The sequence below is a fragment of the Vigna umbellata genome, chromosome 8, assembly GCF_029865625.1.
Source record: "Vigna umbellata cultivar VRB3 chromosome 8, Vumbellata_1.0, whole genome shotgun sequence".
NCBI classification, from domain to species: domain Eukaryota; kingdom Viridiplantae; phylum Streptophyta; class Magnoliopsida; order Fabales; family Fabaceae; genus Vigna; species Vigna umbellata.
In genome coordinates, this window is record NC_142172.1 from 19,365,409 (window position 1) to 19,385,599 (window position 20,191).

At 34.2% G+C, this 20,191-nt stretch overlaps 2 protein-coding genes across 2 annotated transcripts; both read left to right on the forward strand.

Moving 5' to 3' along the window:
* The first annotated feature begins 597 nt into the window (after positions 1-597).
* On the forward strand, positions 598-1,753 carry BHLH92 (basic helix-loop-helix (bHLH) DNA-binding superfamily protein). Its single transcript, XM_047322815.2, has 2 exons — positions 598-1,003; positions 1,252-1,753. The coding sequence occupies exons 1-2, from the start codon at positions 632-634 to the stop codon at positions 1,546-1,548; spliced, it is 669 nt and encodes a 222-aa protein (XP_047178771.1). The 5' UTR covers positions 598-631; the 3' UTR covers positions 1,549-1,753.
* An 11,037-nt stretch (positions 1,754-12,790) lies between these two features.
* On the forward strand, positions 12,791-14,698 carry LOC124845917 (HXXXD-type acyl-transferase family protein). The gene is made up of 2 exons (XM_047323111.2): positions 12,791-13,293; positions 13,520-14,698. The coding sequence occupies exons 1-2, from the start codon at positions 12,856-12,858 to the stop codon at positions 14,468-14,470; spliced, it is 1,389 nt and encodes a 462-aa protein (XP_047179067.1). The 5' UTR covers positions 12,791-12,855; the 3' UTR covers positions 14,471-14,698.
* The last annotated feature ends 5,493 nt before the right edge of the window (positions 14,699-20,191 follow it).

The following is a 20,191-nucleotide window of genomic DNA, read 5'->3' on the forward strand; positions in this document are numbered from 1 at the left end:
TCAGTTATTTTTAGTCAAAAGTTAATGTGTATAAGGGTGCCGTTGAATACCAATCAAGCTTACAAATATACGATCACGATCTTATTGAAAGTAACCTACACTCAGTAGCTGCATAAAAAATGGTTTTCTGTAAGCTAACTTTTAAAACTTTTCTTCTCTCTTTATTATAAATTCCAAGACTACACCACCCAGTCATTTATAATTTCAAAAAAAGTACATGAAATAACCTTGTTTGACAATTTTATTTTTACCTCTAATTTCAACTAAATTAATGCCAAGTGTTGACATCATTCGTTTGGGTCACTCTCAAGTTGTAGTTGTTTTATGTGTTTTTCTTGCTTATACCACCCCCAATCCAATGGAAACAAAGTTGACTATAGTTTCACGAAAGGTGGGTGATGAAGTGGGTCCGTCATTTGGTGGGTTCTTGATCGGGGGCTACCCTCCAAAATAATTGGTTGGAGCTTGATTATGTGTATAAACTTTGACCCACCAACGGTCAAACACAGTTTAATTGACCGTGTTTTGAATGTGCTATCTACTCGCACCCCATTTCCTCTGCCTATAATGTATAAATACCCTTTCTCTCGTACATGCTCTTAACTAAATTAACCGAGAACAATAGTACTACATGGATTCATTTTTTCCCGAGAAACTTCTGGGTGAGATCTTCTGGGATCAACTTTTGCCCACTGATCAAAGTGATGTAGTTCAAAATTCCCGTATCATCAAGGCTGAAGCTTTCCCTCCAGCAACTCAAAGTGCTTTTCTTCAATATAGAGACCTACCCAGAAGAAATAACCCTCTGAACGGGTCAAATTCAGAGAGCATGAGTAAGAGGATGCTTGCATTCTTGAGAAAAAGTTCCCCTGTGGAGAGAAATAACGTAGAAGAGAATGAAAGAGATCGCAGTTTCAGGCACATGATCAACGAGAGAATGAGAAGACAGAGACAGAGACAATGTTGCTTGGCCCTGCATTCAATTTTACCACACGGAACCAAAGTATACAGATATTGGTTTATATATATTATTACGAATATCTTTTGTGTAATTATATATATACATATATACCCATAAACATTTTGAGGATGAAAAATAAAACTAATCGAACTTATTCATAAAGTAATTCTAAGAAAAGTCCATTTTTTCTTCTTCACGTAAAAGTGATGGAAAGTGGTCGAAACAGAATGCATGTATATATTTTGAAATTTGAATCTCCCCAACACTCTGTATTTCATGTTTTGTGGCAGACGGATAATAATTCTGTAATTCAAACAGCAGCAAAGGAGATTGTAAGGCTAAAAGGATGCAGAGAAGAGCTGCAGAGGAAAAATAGCGAGGCTGAAGGTGTTTGTGTGAGGAAGAAAGATGGAGGAAGAAAGATTGCATATTTGAGAGTTGCAGATCCTGAGTGTGGAATTGATTCAATGGTTGAGAGGCTGAAGTGGTTGAAAGAGGAAGGAGTGGAGAGCAGGAGGATCAAATCAAGTTTCTCCCCAAAGGAGTTGTTTGCAGTGTTAGAGATAGAGAGTGGTGAGGAGGTATAAGGTTCATGGGAAACTTGTAAGAACAAAACGATAGAGTCGGGATTTTGTTATAAGTGAAGCTTGAATTTGTAAATAATGTAGATGATAGACAGACACACGTGTGGGTAGGTCAATTCACTCCTCTTTTCTTTATGGTGGTCAAGCTTGTACACGTGTAACACTGTTTCAATTTTAACTCAAATTCAGTTATTAAATAAATACCCTGTCTTGTTTCAGTCATTGGATAGAATTAGTGTGTTCTTTTTGTAAATGAAGATTTCCAAAATGTAACAAATTATTAATGCAACCGTGAATCAAACATGAGGTCTAAGGAGCAATGAACGATGTTTAATAGAAGGGTCCTGTAGTTTTTTCTTTATGATTTTAGAGAAATTGATAATTTTCCAAAATTCGAACAGTTACGTGGGTTCAATTTTAGAGGTATAACTTGTTATATAATTGTAATTTTGTACACAAAAACTAAGGAATAAATCTATAATATTAAATATCTTTATCTCAATACTTCAAGTAAATGCATATCATATAATTTTAACTTGATAATCTCTCAAAAAAAAAACTTGGCTTGTCATAAATTTGGTGAGAGTATACATGTTAGTTGATTTTTAGATCAAGTATTTGAAAATTCAATAATAATTTTATCAAGTTTTTTCTTGATGAAAAAACTATCAACATCCACCTTTTTCATACAACCATGTACTATTGTGAGTAATATTATGTACAACTTTATTATTACAAACAGTCCAACTTTATTATCATCACATCCTTCATATAATAACATTCACATGTTGTTAACTTGGATTATGCATGAACTGGTTAACTACACTAATATAAGCTAAATCTGTTTTAGTGTTTGAGAGATACATCAGTCTCCTTACCAGTTGATATCTTCCCTTATTAGTTAAAGTTGGATCTTTTCAATATACAACTTTAATCTCCATTCAATTATAAAATTTGTTGGTTTGTACATTGTCAACCTAGTTTTTTAACATATATAAATCCAAGGTGCATACTTTCATTCTTAAACCTCAATTCCCATAAAGAACTTGATAAGATCAAGATCTAGCATAAGTGTTTTTGTTGTGTTAGGTTTTTTAGAAGACAATTGGTGTGGTATATCTTCAACATGACAAATATTCGATATCTACGTGCTCAAATTCTTCTTCATTATATGGTTATTGATTATGATATTTTTACACACTTTTATGATATTGTTTTATACTCATGATTTTCTAATTAAAATTTGTTACTTCCTTTCTCCACTTTGAACTTATTATCAAAATTTTAATGGAATAAAAGCCCAAATTTCATTATAATTCTTCCCCTGAATTTTAGACTAAGAAAAAAAATATCTCACGAAACTACGTATATAATACTAAATGTTGGAAATCCCCCACATCAGTTAGAAATAAGGTTAGTTTAGAATATATAAGTGGGTGCAAACTTCAATTTACAACATGGTTTTGTGAAGTTGAGTTAAGCTTAAAATCTAATTCTTAACATCATATCAAAGTTTGGTTAGAGCCTATCCTAACACTCGATATGTATATACCTCGGTATATACCCTTTTTGGTTTTTATCATAGCCCAAGAACACACAAATTTTAGCTGTAGGGGACAACTTATGATATAGGACTATCCTTTGATCACATACAAGAAAAACTTCAGAAGGAACCAATGTAGTTATTGGAATTTAAAGGACATGAAGATCATGACTTAGAGCACACTTGAAGAATAATTTTAGGTAATTAAAAGTTTTGTAATTTTTTTTATGTAAGCTCGTTCGGCGACCTGGTTCACTGGGTGAGAATGTATTTATGAGTTTACAATTTATAAGTTTCGTTGGACAAGGTAAGTTTCCCTAGGTGTCGCGTCCCTAGGAGAGCTTAATTATCTCGTTGAACGAACAAGTTTGAGTTTGTTAGGCGAATAGATGTAAGCACTTTTAGTCATTAATTGAATATAAATTCATTAAGAAAAATTATTCTCTTGGTTCTTGTCTTAGGACAATGGTTCTTATCAAAGATTAACATCTTTGTGGCAAATCTTTCTTGAATTATCAATCTACTAGATTGTGACGTCTCCATTCCTCTCTAATTTTGTATTCTTTATCCAATTTTCTTATTTATTTTACAGAAGGAATCCAAAGTCAGAACCTAAATTGTGACGTCTCTATTTCGGTTTGAAGAATATGGAGTCTTTGTTAGAAGAATTTTGAAGAGATGTATTCATCCTTATAAGAACAAATAGGTACATAAGCCCCCAAGTTCATAATTCACAAATGAAGTGCAAGATGAATGAACGAGCTTAAGTGTTTTTACTCAAATAATTGATCTTAAGATTATATAAAGATTAGCCTCTTTTCAATCTTTCACCAGGTCGGATTTATTTTATTTTATAATGTAACAACATAATTGTTGTGCATTGAGAGTTTTGATATTAAAACTCTTTTCACTTTCTTTATTTTCTTTAGCATCTTATCCTTGTTCTTATAATACTTCACTCCTAGAAATCATAAATTAAATAAGAAATCTATAAACCAAGACTAAATTAAAAAAGTTTTAATTCATAATTATAATTTTATATACAAAAATAAGCACAAACCTAATAAAATTATTGAAATATTTTCATCTCCATCCTACATTTTGCCTCTTTTAAGAAACTAAATAAGACATGGCGATCATAAATAAATTGGTTCTCATGGGTATTATTCAAAACACATTCATGTTTTAAGTACGGATAATACTTTATTTTTTCAATTAGGTATGAGGACGAGATAAGTATGTACATATCCTCCCCGTCCTCATACCCTCCCAATACTAGGGATGGAAACAAGGTGACATGGGGACAAGTTTCATTATCTCGTACCCATCAAGAAAAAAAATCATCTCATCCCCTTACACATATCCAATGACTATAACATTTTTATCTAATCCTCACCCTATTGGGTAACGTGTATTCACACATACTCATGTCGATATTTGATTTCTTACTATTTCAATATCAATTAATTATTTTTTATAAAAAAAATAAAAAATCATTGCAAAGAAAACATGATATTATCAAATGGATATACTCTTGTTTTTTTAATATAAAATATATAGAAAGAAATTATTGTTGTATATATTATCAAATGGATATACTCTCTCTCGCTCCCTCTCTCTCTCGCTCTCTCTCTCCCTCTCCCTTTCTCCCTCCCGCTCTCTCCCACTCTCTCCCTCTCCCTCTCCCTCTCTCTCTTCTCGCTTTCTCTCCCTCTCTCTCCTACTCTCTCTCTCCCTCTCTCTCTCTCCCTCTCTCTCTTCTCTCTCCCTCTCCCTCTCCCTCTCTCTCTTCTCGCTCTCACTCTCTCTCTTCTCTCTCTCCCTCTCTCTCCCTCTCTCTCTCTCCCTCTCTCTCCCCTCTCTCCCTTTCTCTCTCTCTCTCCCTCTCTCTCTTTCTCTCTCTCTCTTCTCTCTCTCCCTCTCCCTCTCTCTCCCTCTCTCCCTCTCTGCCTCTCTCCCTCTCTCCTCTCTGCCCCTCTCCCTCTCTCCTCTTTTTCTCCCTCTCTCTCCCTCTCCCTCTCTCTCTCTGATCAAATCAACCACCATTAAATTTTTAAATTTTTTATGCATTTCACTCTTGTACAATCTAAAATGTATTGATGTACTTAATTTAAAATATATTTTTTATTTTTATATTTATATAATTTAATTTACATCTTTTATCGAAACAAATATTTTATAATGTAGAATATACAATTTAAAAAGTTTTACGGTCCAAAATATTTCTTACCCATAAATAATTATAACTTTTTTCACATTTATACAAGTACGCGAAGAAGGTATAGAAATAATAAAAGAAATTCTCACATCTTATTATTCATGGGCAGGCTCATGGTATTAACATCATTTTTCCACTTTCCAACACCCAATTTTTTTAGACTAATTTTAACTTATCTACCCAATTAACCCCATGGTCAAATTATTATTTTATAAATTTTTACCATCTAATATATTATTTACCGGAGAAATTAGAAATGAGTGTGTACACTTATATTTGATTATAGCATTTATTTAGTGTGAAAGTCGAGAAAATTTTAAATAGATATCCGAAGGTCTTTCTTTAACATACCTACTCATAGAACTCCAAAAAAAACAGAGAACAATATAGTTTACAATTTCAAACTAGATGTTTCACGATGAAAAGAAAATTGTCTCTTTTAAGTAATATTGAAATTTATAATTATCCTTCAAATAATGAAAAATAATATATATATATATATATATATATATATATATATATATATTTTCTGCTGTAATAAGACGAGAACGCCACTTGTAATATTGTTGTCTCCGCTGAATGTTTGAATGTTTATTCCGCTTTGCTGTGAACGATTGATCGATATATGTGATGACCTACAAAATATACTCAAATCAGAATTTTTCTATCTAGGTTTAAAGTAATTCATGAATAAAAGTGTCTTTATCTCAACATTGAACTCTATTAATAGAGTTTATAAGAATTTGAGTAATTAATTTATCTTTTAATAATTATTAATATAAATCTTAACCACTCATCAATAATTATTATATTATTAATTGCATTTTAACTCTGCTTAACTGATGTCGACGGATTGTGAGACTCTGCATCGACCACTCGATCTTTTCAATTCAGTACGTCACCGTACCGATTGGCGACTATAAGCACATAGTAATATATATATATATATATATATATATATATATATATATATATATATATATATATATATATATATATATATATATATATATATATATATATATATATATATATATGAAAAATCAAAAGCGATATGGATGAAGTGAAGGTCGGAGGAAACTTAGTTTTTGACGATCGATCAAAACTGTTATTTATATATCTTTGCTCCAATGCTTTCCAACTTCACTCAACTATTTTTTAGTAACATATTCAACAACCCACTACATGTTCATTCTAAGTCCTTTTCTGAGAGACTTTGGAAATTTTCGAGGAAAGAGAGTTCAAGAAAAATTGACAAAAGCTGCTTTTGTAACAAATATCAATTTGTCGTTTTCTCTTTTATAAATTGCATGTTCATATTCACCATGACTGACTTCTGCAATTTTTTCTGCCACGCGAACAAGGACTTGTACCATTCCTTGTTCAAAGTTTACAATCATCTTCTTTTGTTTTATTAAATTTAATGATTATGTCTACATCTGTTTTAAGTGTTCATATATTAATCAACGTGGAAATTTTGCTTGATGGAGTTAAATCATTTTTTTAATATTATAGCATTTATTCTAAATTTCAGGAACTAAAAGTAAAAAACTTGCGATGGTAATAATTTGTTGATATTAGAGGGAATCAATGATATAATATTAACTTATTTAATAAAAAAACTTTTGACAAAATTTCTTCATATTATTTTTTATGGTTTTTATTCTTAGCTGTGTGTAAGTGTAATATTCTTTTTATAGGTTGTTGTTTAGTATGATAAATTATTAACCTAGTGCTTATTATTTTGTCATATGAGGTGACTCCCTTCCTACCAAGTCAAGTCGTTTCAAAAGTCACTATTAAAGTTGCATTGCATTATTTCCTTAAACCAAATAATAAAGATCTGATTACAACAACCAAGAATTTGTCCAATATATAAAAACAATAGATGGTAATTTAGTTTCTGAAATAAAATAATTCTTATTTAATTTTTAAATAATTAGAAGTTATTATAACAAGAATTATGTACTTATTACAAAAGACTTAATATTAAACACGAAGAAATTGGTCAAAAGTAGGAATTAAGATATTCTGCAGTCCAAACTGACTGCGCAAATCTTATCCTCTAAAACATTTTGTTTTATTATATTCAAGCACCAAGACTTCTTTTAAAATCTGCACTTTTTTTGGTGAGGAAAAATTAAGCACAGAGAAAAGAAAATAACAATATTTCCCAGCTTAAATTAATTAATCTTTCATGGAACTTCATTGGATAATATCAACACGTTGATTGAATAAGTTTTTTAATAAATTATTTATAAATAAGTCTTTACATCCGTCAGTAAGACTTAACTATCAAAATAGAATTTTGTTAAGATTCTTAATATAAAAGAACTTACAAAAGATATATAATTTAACAAAAAAAAATTGTTAAGACTCTATAAAAAATATTTCTTAAGAACTTATGAATCCTGACCTTTGTCTTCCATGATGAATTGTGTACTATAATTCAACTTCTGGCTAGAAGGCAATGTTTACTATGATATAAGATATATGTAAAAGTATATATTAAGTATTTTTATTATATTTTTTTAAAATTACTTTTTATTTTACATTTTGTAGTTTTGTTATATCATTTTCAAAATATGCAGATTCACTTCTATAATATAAAACTAAGTTACACATTATGATGTTTACACAAGGATAAGATCATTTCATCAATGAATGGATTATTCTTACTCTTCGATATATATCCATTATTTTTCTATATTTTCCTATCACCTAATATTACAATTGTAGTAACAAAGAATATATCAAGAAATTTAAAAAAACTTACTTTTATATTTTTAGTTTTATTTAATTAGGTTTCAAATAAATTTTACTATTAGTACATTTATTTTAAAATTTGTGTTTTTACTTTAGAAATATTGTTTATATACGAGAAAAGTTTTTTAAATCGAAGAAATTGGATGTCACATAAAATCTCTTCTGTAATAATTTCTTTCAAAATTTAGTTTCTTCATGCAAAAGAACTCATCAATACCGGTCCAGAAACACTTTTTTTTAATTATATAAGATTAATTTAAAACATTTCATACGAAAACGCTAATTAAAAGTATAACTGTATTTTCCTTACACTAAAAAATACATCGTCTACTTTATATTTCTATTATTAAATATTATAATTTTTGTGGAGCTCTTTCCATTTTATTTTTTAAATAGTAACCTTATATTTTTGTCAAAATATTCCTGATATTTTTATGATCAAAATTTAAAATAAAAAACAATAAATTGAACAAGTTTAAAATTAGATGCCCGTTTTATTGAATCAATCAACACATTCAACCAATGAAATTGAAATAATTGAATTAGTTTAACATTTTCATCGTATCAAATCGAACTTAAACCGAATTAATTAATTAATTACGTTTCACTTTTGAAACATACAATTAGTCGTAATGTCGCAAATTAGTTATAGATAGATTATGAAGGAAAGTGGTTTTAGAAAAATAAATATTTTAGATATTTTAGACAGTTAAGATATTTGTCAAAGCCACTAGCCACATTTTTAGGTAAGGTGGTTATTTTTATTTTGCTTATAAATACAGTGACAGGACCAAAGTCCAGGTACGTTCTCTTTATGCTCTAGAGATCCTGAATAATATTTCAGAGCAGTATCCAATTACTCTCTTGAGAGCTTCAGCTCCATAACTCACATCTGACTTGAGCGTCGGAGTATCTTTGCAGGTACCTCCCCCTCCTTTGGTGAATACGAAGGACAACAGTTGAAGAAATGCAAGCATCCCAGACATCCAGGAGCAACAGAGACACACAGGAAAATGTATACCGAAACATTTTGGCGCCCACCGTGGGGCCGAGTGTCATCTCACAAAAACCGCAAGAGGAGCACTCGGCCTCGATGAATCACTTTTTCGGAAGGAGCTACTCCCTCAAATCACTGCATTGTCACCAAGAGTTTCCTCCGCGAGCCATTAACGCCACCGCGAACATCTCTGCGAAGTCGCGCCGGTGAACACCTTAATTCAGAAGTATCATCAAATCTGGGAATGTAAAAGATCTCTGTTGGGAGCGAAAAACACTGGTATCGTTTTGTCCCATCGAAGTGCAACGGTGAATCCATTTCCATAAAATCGTGAATGCACATCGAATCTCTCTTGCCGTTATGGTTGACGACATCGTTCCTTGCTTATCTACTCAATAACACTCTTCCATTTCTGGTATCGTCCTTACTGGATGAAAGATCTTCCATGAGTGCGTCCAATAAATGAAGAGCAATGCCACCGCACCACCACCAGCAGCCTCTCTGCACTCGCACGCGCAATCAAAACCAACCCTAATTCGCCAAAACGGGAACGATCCTTTACAGTTGGTGATGAGCCTGGTCCGCAAAGAAGACCACCACTACCGTCACTAACGTTCTGATCACTGGGTCGTGCTTCATCCACCAGACTTCAGTTCATGTCTCCTTAGAACTAAGGATACAGAGGCACACCAGAAATCCCTAAAAACAGATTCGAGAATGAGAACGAAAGAACCCCAAATCCCCAACGAGAAAAACTCTGACCAGGATTGCACAAAACCACAATTCCTAATTTCCCAAATTCCCAATTACACCCCAAATCGCAACCCAAAGCTCAATGGCGCCGCCGCTTTTTCAAATCACTGCGTCGCTGTCAACGCCATCTTCACGCCTTCAAAATGGCGTACTCTTCACACAGGAATCGAAACCCCAAGGAACAGAATCGAGATTGAGCACCGAAAACCCTAAATTCCCAAATCAATGACGAGCCCTTTCGGCGCCTCCAGGTCTGCCGCATTGTCAGACCCATTCTCCACGTCTTCCGTAAGACTCGCTCCACCCACGCGTCATTCAGTTTGGCCTCCACGTCATCCAACCCAACTTCTATTCCTCAAATAATCCAGCGTCCGACCTCGACTTTCGGCTTCAAGGACGCTCGACAATCACTATGTACGAGCGTCCAAACAGTCGGCCTCACATCCCACTTGAGCGCTCGAAAAATCACTCTGTACGAGCGTCTGTCGGTCGTTCGGCCTCGTGACGAGCGCTATGACATTCGAGCGTCACGATCGTTCGACCCAGCTGATGATCAGCCATCCGGCGACAAAGACGTTCGTCCTCAAACGTCCAACAGTCACTGTGGACGAGCGTTCAAGCAATCGGCCTTTCGGCCTCGACCATTGGATTCGTTCAAACAATAGACCGCTCGGCCTCGCCTTCGGCGACGAGCGCTCGTCAAGTCGATATAAACGAGCGTTCAGAAAACCGCTCGATGAGCAATGGGACGAACGTTCAAACCATCCTCGACGTTCATCCACTCAGTCCTCAATGCTCGACAAACAACGAGCGTCCAAACTTCGCTGGACATTCCATTTTAACGAGCATTCAAGAGCCGCTCGTGAATTCACATCAACGAGCGCTCGGCAGTCCATGTTTACGAGCGCTCACAAACCATCCTCACGCTCAACCGCTCGGCAGTCCATGTTTACGAGCGCTCACAAACCATCCTCACGCTCAACCGCTCGGCAATCCATGTTTACGAGCGCTCAAGAAATTGGCCGTTCGGCCCCAAATTTGTTCAACCTTTTGGTTTTCAGCGCTCGACAACCCATGCGTACGAGCGTTCAAGACAGTCGGCCGTTCGACTTCCCTTTGCTTTCAACCACTCAGTCTCACATGCCACTCGACCGCTCGACCTATGTAACAGTCCTCATGATCGGCCTCGCATACCACTCGACCTCTATCGCTGGGTCATACGTATCCTCACGTTCGGCCTCATTTGCTCCAGCTTTTTGCCGTTCATCTTCGCCTCCTTTTGGTCCATCAAATTCCTCACTTGCACACGCTCTCTAATTACAGCAAAGACAGCCTCCCTCAAACTCATAAGTCCTATAGTTACCACGTTCATAAAACGGAGCGGTTAACTCGGACTTGGGGGGCATGTTATGTAGTAAGGATATTTATGTAATAACATAAATATCTTAGATATTTTAGACAGTTAAGATATTTGTCAAAGCCACTAGCCACATTTTTAGGTAAGGTGGTTATTTTTATTTTGCTTATAAATACAGTGACAGGACCAAAGTCCAGGTACGTTCTCTTTATGCTCTAGAGATCCTGAATAATATTTCAGAGCAGTATCCAATTACTCTCTTGAGAGCTTCAGCTCCATAACTCACATCTGACTTGAGCGTCGGAGTATCTTTGCAGGTACCTCCCCCTCCTTTGGTGAATACGAAGGACAACAGTTGAAGAAATGCAAGCATCCCAGACATCCAGGAGCAACAGAGACACACAGGAAAATGTATACCGAAACAGTTTAACATTTTCATCGTATCAAATCGAACTTAAACCGAATTAATTAATTAATTACGTTTCACTTTTGAAACATACAATTAGTCGTAATGTCGCAAATTAGTTATAGATAGATTATGAAGGAAAGTGGTTTTAGAAAAATAAATATTTTTGACACATCTAAAATTTTTATATTCATTTGTTATTATTTTTTCTTATTTTTTTATTGTTTTTTAAAACAATAAAAAATTTACACTTTTGTAACTAATTTACTTTTTATAAATATAAAAGTGTGTCATTCGTTACTTTCTTATGCATGGTAATAGTAAAGAATGTTGGATTTTTATGGAAAAGTTGGCTGTTTGCAATGAATGGATGGAAATCAAGTGAATCAAATTCACTTTCTACGAGTTACTCAAAGATGTTTGGTTTCCAACTAGATATTTTCTCCATGCCTGCCATATGCGTTTGTCGACTACTTAAAATAGAAAAGAAAGAAAGTATATAATAATTACTATTCTAATTTAAAAATTAGTTAAATATCAAATCTAATTTTTTTTGTTAAAAAATTATATTTATAAAATATTTAAATTTTAATATTTTTCATTTATATTTAACTTATTTTATCACCAAGCGAGTGTATATGATATTTATTTTGTATTATTGTTACTTATAAAAAATAAAAAATATTTTTTTCTTTATTATATCTCTTTATTGTAATTATTTTTCCTTTGAAGTAAAAAATCTTTATAATAGAAAGTTAAACGTAACATTATAAATTTAGACAGTTAAACAAAGAAAAATTTGAAATTTTAATGACTTTTATCAAAAGTTCAATTAAAATATAAAAAAATTAGGTATCTATTACATGATAAAAAAGATTTAATTATACCTATTACATAATAAAATTTACTTAATTATAAATCAATTGAAAAATATACTTAATTAATAATAAATGACTACCTTACCTCCACTAATAACAAAATCAAACAATGTAATCAAGAAAAGAATTATGAGTTTAAAATAAAATAAAGAGAGAAAAATAATGATTCTAAAATAAAATAGATTAATGTTAAAGTTTGAAATATACTTTTGATACAAATAATTTGACAGAGACGTCTCCACAAAATTATGAAAACAGTAAAAGAGTGGAGACAGAACAAGAATGTGGGATGTGGGGGCATTATTTCAATTATATATACAAGTGCTGTGGGATGCATCTCCTCCACATCAGTGTTCATTCTCTTTCCCTTTTCTTCCTTCTCCTTTAGGATAATGGACACATCTCTGGTGTTTAAGGTGCAGAGGCGGGAGCCAGAGCTGATAGCTCCGGCGAAGGCCACTCCTCGCGAAGTGAAGCTGCTCTCAGACATAGATGACCAAGACGGGTTAAGGTTTCAGATTCCAGTGATACAGTTCTATCGATATGATCCAGCGCTGGCAGGGAGAGACCCTGTTGGGGTTATCAGAGAGGCTTTGGCCAAAACGCTTGTGTTTTACTATCCCTTTGCAGGTAGGCTGAGGGAAGGAGCCGGTCGGAAACTCATGGTGGACTGCACAGGGGAGGGTGTTTTATTCATTGAAGCTGATGCAGATGTCACACTCGCTCAATTTGGTCACGCTCTTCAACCTCCTTTCCCCTGCTGGGAGAATCTTCTTTACGATGTTCCTTCCTCCCAAGGAGTTCTTCACACTCCCCTTCTCCTCATCCAGGTATATTCATTCATTCATTCATTCATTCACACTTCAACCATCTTTCTTCGTAAAGGAAAACGTCACTTTAGAGTATATCAGTGGTATTACTGCCAATAGCCTAATGGAAAAGCAGAGCACACTAATAATAGTTGAGCAACAAGAGGTTAAAAAATTGAAAAAATATGATGATAAGATTTTGCATGGTGAAAACACGTGAGTTGACAAAGCAGACGGGTGCGTGCAGGTAACGCGCCTGAAGTGCGGCGGTTTCATATTCGCGCTCCGTCTGAACCACACCATGAGTGACGCAGCGGGGCTGGTCCAGTTCATGAACGCCGTGGGAGAGATAGCGCGCGGGAGGCAGGAGCCATCGGTCCCACCTGTGTGGCGCAGAGAACTTCTGAACGCGCGGGACCCACCGCGAGTGACGTGCATCCACCGTGAGTACGACGTCGTCCCCGACACGAAAGGCACGATCATCCCCGTGGACGACATGGCCCACCGCTCCTTCTTCTTCGGCCGCAGCGAACTTTCGGCCATCCGGCGCCTCCTCCCCCCTCACCAGAACCAGTGCTCCAGCTTCGATGTCCTGACCGCGTGCCTATGGAGGTGCCGCACCCTGGCCCTGCAACCTGACAGCGACGAGGAGGTCCGCATTATATGCATCGTGAACGCGCGCTCCAAATTCAACCCTCCTCTGCCAGAAGGTTACTACGGCAACGTTTTTGCTTTCTCCGTGGCGGTTACGACTGCGGGAAAGTTATGCGAGAATCCGTTGGGGTATGCTTTGGAGTTGGTGAGGAAGGCGAAGGCGGATGTGAGCGAGGAGTACATGCAGTCGTTGGCAGATCTGATGGTTACAAGAGGACGGCCTCACTTCACGGTGGTGAGGTCGTATCTGGTGTCGGATGTGAGACGAGCAGGGTTCGAAGACGTTGACTTTGGGTGGGGTAAAGCTGTGTATGGAGGACCCGCGAAGGGCGGTGTTGGAGCCATTCCTGGTGTGGCTAGCTTTTACATACCCTTCAGAAATGATAAGGGAGAAGAAGGTTTGGTTATGCCAGTTTGCTTACCCTCTGAAGCCATGCAGAGGTTTGAGAAGGAGTTGGACTCTGTGCTCAACAATCGCCTTCCACCAACTATTAATACTATTTCTTCTTCAAATTCCAGGCAGCTCCTTCTTTCTTCCTTGTAGTCTAAATTACCAATCCAGGAACGAATTCCACCTTCTTCTCACTCTCTCACAAACCCATCACTACACTACTTTCTACCGCCACTAAATTAAGTACTATTTCTCTCTTTAAATGTCATTACTTTTTAATCCTTTATCTTTTGTACCCTTGTCTCTATTGAAAGTCAAGTTTGAGTTGAGAAAACGTTGCTGATAACATAATACATAGATCAGTATATACTATTTCACAAATTCCCACAAGTATCTAAATTATGTAATAAAGACATTGAAATATAGTTAGACGTCCAAAATTATAGTTATTTTTTACTGTATGAACGCCGTCGTGACGAGAAGCAACAAAATGTATGAATATTAACAAGATTAAATGTTAAAAATAATTAGGTTAATTCTAACCCAAGTTATATAGATCTTAATTGAATTAACAAAAGTTCATCACAAAAATCTATTAATACATGTTTAATATTAAAATAGTTGGTTACTTTTACTACTATTTATTAACTTGAGCATTAGAGTGCTTTCTTCCGATTACACTCTAGCGTATTCAAAGTTGTGAAGACAGTTAAAGAATTATATTGGGACTTAAAAGTAAAGAGACATCTAACATTAAAAGACTTAATCTTGACCCCACAAACCCAACCATGTTTATTACTTTAATTTTAAATAATTTTATAATTAGTAATTAAATAAATAAGACTTATTCTAAAGAACTTGTGATTAAATTTTAAATAAAAGTTGTCTAAAATTTTAGTCTAATTTGTGACACATGACCTCACATCAATTTAAATTTAAAGTTTAGAAAATAAAAAATATTTTTCAAATGTAACTCCTAAGTATAAGAAATATAAAATTTATGCCAAAATTAAGTGACATTTTATAAAGATATAATAAAGCTTAGGACCAATGTATCATTGTATAAGATTTCAAAACACACAAAGTTATATATTAGAGTGGATTTTTTTAACTACGTAGATTTACAAAGAAAATTTTCATAAAAAAGACTTCATATCCGCTCTATTATTAAGAATTAGAAATAAGTATAATGAATAGTTTTGTTTTTTTTTTACAAACGGTTTTGGACTTTTCCTGAAATTAAGACAAGTGAATTTGTAGGCATTTTCATGAGGCCTCCATACTAAAAAAGAATATATTTTTACCAAGTATATTGTCTTGTGTTGCAATTATGTGGTGTAACTTAACATATTCTTCCTTTGACTTATTATAGACTATGAGCGAAGAGAATGCTTGGATGTATGAGCATTGTTGTATATATCTCTATTTGATATTGTGATACAATATTGTAGAAAATTGTGAAATATATGTATGTTTAGGTATTGTCAAGTATTGATTTTCGACAAAAATAAAAATAAAAATCTATCAATAATATTACATGTTAAAGTTCTCATTGATAGAAAAACTTGATATTATAATATAAATAATAGATGGCAAATAAATTAAACTTACTAGTCTTTTGTTTAAATAGTTTGAGAAGATTTCATATGTAAAGTAACCATATAATAATAGTTGATTGATATAATTAATGTCAATTATACCTACATTAAATGTTAGTTTCTACAACATGTTTAATTATTTTACTATATATTGTTCAATAAATATGTACTCGTTGGTTGATAATCAAATAAATTTAATTTGTTTCCTTTCCTTCATTAATGTATTGATGTATGTTTCTACTCTTTTTATACCCATGAGTTGAATAAGTTGAGGCTCTTAGTTTCCCCTCATCTAAACACATACCATAATAAATTATCAATAATGTATATATAATAAATAACAAATATAATCGATACAATTTCCAACAGACATATGTACTATGTTTAGTTTTATTTACAAAATTATTTCTTTTACTGCACTTTTTTTACTACATTAACTTTTGAACCGTGGTTAATTTAGGTCGTTAAAATAATTTTACATTAATAATTAGAGATAAATTACATGATAAAATTATAAAAAAATCAATTTATTACTAAGGTAAATTAAATAATAGAAACATACACGAATAAATAGGAAAATAAAAAAATTAATACAAATAATATGAATTTATTAAAATCAATATAATAAAATGCATAGTTTCACCCATATATATACACACATATTTTACAATCCATAAATAATTAAAAAAAATCTTGTGAAATTCATAATTGTTAAAAGAATTTAAGAAACAAAAAACTTATTTCTTGAAAAACTTAAGTAACTTTAAGACCTATACAAACGTTCATCTCTGTGAGACCTCGGAAATTCAACCCAAACCCCACCTGTTTAATCTCATTAAATACACTCAAAACCCCTGCTCAGAACCATTAAAACGCACCCACAACTCTGTAAGCTGACGCCAGGTGTCAAGAATGGAAGATTCGAAAATCAGTAGTGGAGGACAGGTGTCCACAGGAGAGTGTACGCTCGTTTTACTTGGGAAGAAAAATGATTTTTCTGAAACCTTCTTCCCACTCTCTCTGCATGCACCTTTCTTCTTCCAAAAATCTGATCTTTCATTTCCTCCTTCTTCTCTCTAGAAAACATTTCCCTTCTCTCTACTATAACTCATCTTTCTCTTCTCCGATCACCGTTCAGGCACCGTAGGAGTATTCCCGGCGTCCCAAGCTTCCTCTTAAACCGAACAAGTTTCAAGTTTGAGCTGGTAAGTTTCTCTTCTTTGTCGTGCGTTCTTTTGTTACATGCAAAGCCAAATTCTGGTTGCATGAAGGGGTATAGTCTAAGTTATTCTTGATTTTATATGGTTAGATTTAGTTGGAAGAGTAAGTGATCTTTGAGGGTAGAAAGCTGTAGACGGGCGAACCCAAAATCTTACGTTTAGGACGTTTCACTCACTGATCCAGGTAAGGGAAGCTTATTTAATTTAATTGGTATTTGTATGTTGTCTTACTGTATGAACGTCCTTGGTTTGACTGAATGAATATGATGCATGCTGGTTGATATGTATGATGATGGTTGATATGTATGAATGTGAATATGAGTAATCATTTTGGAGTATGAATTATTAATATGGATTCTAAAGTATGTAAATTGATATTTGATATGAAGTTATAAGGTATGAATTGATGTGTTGAAACTTGAGTTAGAAATAGATGAAAATCTGAATATGAAATTCTCACTATGATAATGTACGTTCGTAATCGAACGGTCCTCTACTGTTCAGTTTTTCTAGTAAACTGTTTTAAAAATGGAATTCTTTCATTTGGAGAGAATTCTAGTTGAGAACGAGCGTCCCCATGTGGAAACACTATGTTTGAGCGTTCGGTCCACCATAGTTGTACCTTGATATCTGAAATAAAGTAATATATATATATATATATATATATATATATATATATATATATATATGCCCTCGTACTTTAAGATTAGTAGTGCTCGGTCTTATACCTAGCGCTCGTACTGAGTAGTGCTCGGTCTTACACCTAGCGCTCGTACTAAGTAGTGCTCGGTCTTATACCTAGCACTCGTACTAAGTAGTGCTCGGTCTTATAACTAGCGTTCGTACTGATTAATGCTCGGTTTTATACCAAGCGGTCGTACTATTGTATAATCAATCTTGATAAAATAGCGTTCGTCCAACTTCAGTAATATTTTCCCTTACCATGTTCGGTCACTTACTGGCATTGAATTTTTGTATATGAACTAGTATAAATATCGTTCATCAACCTTTTTACTAGACTTCTTTCATTGGAACCGTTCTAAGGTCTCCATATTTGATTTATTCTTTAAGTATTGATTTGAACTCAAGAGAGTCAGTTCATTTAACTGATTCAAGTGGTAAATACCGTTCGTCACCAATTTCACTATTTTACTCGATTCATTTCCTAAATCTAAAAGCAACTCTCTTATTCTTATTCTGTTCTGAAAGGGAGAATTATCGACCTAGTTCTTGTTGTTCGTCCTCGTTCTGAAGAGGGCTGAATGTTCGTTATTTTATGTCCTTATAACTGATGATAAAAACAAAAATAAAGTGAAAGATTATAAAGAATGAACAGTATATGAGATGAATAAACAGTGTTGGTTTTTGAACGAGCGTTCCGGGGAGGAACGACTCATGTATGGAATATTGGAATTGGTAAAGTATGACTGTGGGCATGCTAATGCTGGCAGTTCATCCTGATGTTCCGTGAGTACTCATCCTCACGTAAAGGAGGGTAGATCATGTGTGGGAACGGCAGGAGGTCCTAGTCCTTAGGGGTACTTTGCATAGGGCTAACCTCGGGTGGCAGCTGTTGAATGTATCCCAGTTACTACATCACCCGGGTGCATGAACGCCTGTAGCTACACAGATTCATACAGTCCGGACGGTCCGTCTAGTGGTAGCTTTCATATAGTTATATGTGTTGAACTGCTCTTGTATTGTTGGAATGTTTAATTTATATGTTGATGTATGAATTAAATTACATAAGCTTACCTTGTGTTTTTCCTTATATGTTCTCGTTCTTGTACGTTCGTCTTGTCTATTACAATGATCATCCATGTGGATGTGAGCAGAAGGAGAAGCATTGTTGGAAGATGTAATCGAAGAGGAGAATCTGGTGGACGTGGAAGTCAAGGCCGAACCTTAGAGCGTTCGGTTATTTTGTTTTAGCTGATAGTTAGTTAGTTTTGATCGTTCGGTAATTTGGTTTTGTAAAACCGTTCGACTATGACTTTTCTTATTCTGTTAAATTGTAATTAACTTTGTACTTAACGTCGTTCGGCTTTTTGAACGTTAATATTAGTGTAAGACTGCACTGTTTATTATTAAATGTAATTAATTCTATTATATGGTGATTACTGTATTTTTGGGATGTTACAATTTCCGACTATACTGTTTATTAATTGTCTAAAATAAGAGATCACAAGTAAGAACACCAACTATTAACTAATGCCAGCAATGAATATTGAATGATTGAAAAAACGAAAAATGGGCTCAAATACAAAAAAGGGTTAAATATGTTTTCAATCCCTTAATTATCACGCGATTTGTCTCTATTCTCATTTTAGTCATCGTGATTTTGAAACTATTATAAATAATCCATAATTTTGGATGACGTTAACTTTTGTTTGACGTGGCTAATGGCCAACCCACGTATGATGCCACATTCCCTGACTATTTTTAATTGATGTGACAGTAAAGGTGTGGAGGTTGGTCATCCTGGTGGGTGGTCGGCCACTCGGTTTGGTGGTCGGTCGGTCTGGTGGGTTCTATTACAATCAACAGAACAATGCAATAGAAGCGGATTATATGAAAGACCGAACAGTGTTGGGCAAAGACCGAACGATGTTGGGCAAAGACCAAACGATTATGATGACGGGTGGAGTGCAATATATGAAAGACCGAACGGTGTTGGGAAAAGACCAAACAGTTATGGACAAAGATCACCAGGCCGACCGACCACCAGACCGAGTGGTCGACCATCCACTAGGCCGATCGACCACCACACTTTTACTATCATATCAAGTAGTTAGGTGACATGACATGTAGACTGACCATTAGTCACATCAAACAAAAGTTAATGCCATCCAAAATTAAAAATTATTATACCTAAAATCGCGTGATATTTAAAGGAATAAAATAATATTTATTCCTTTAAGAAAAGAGATGTCAGGTAAAAAAACGAGTGAAGGAAGAAATTGTGCATAAGGCACAACAATACTGAGTTTAGAAATAAAGAAAATAGAAATAGTGACCGTTTGTGAATATTAGATACAGCTTAATAATTTATTATT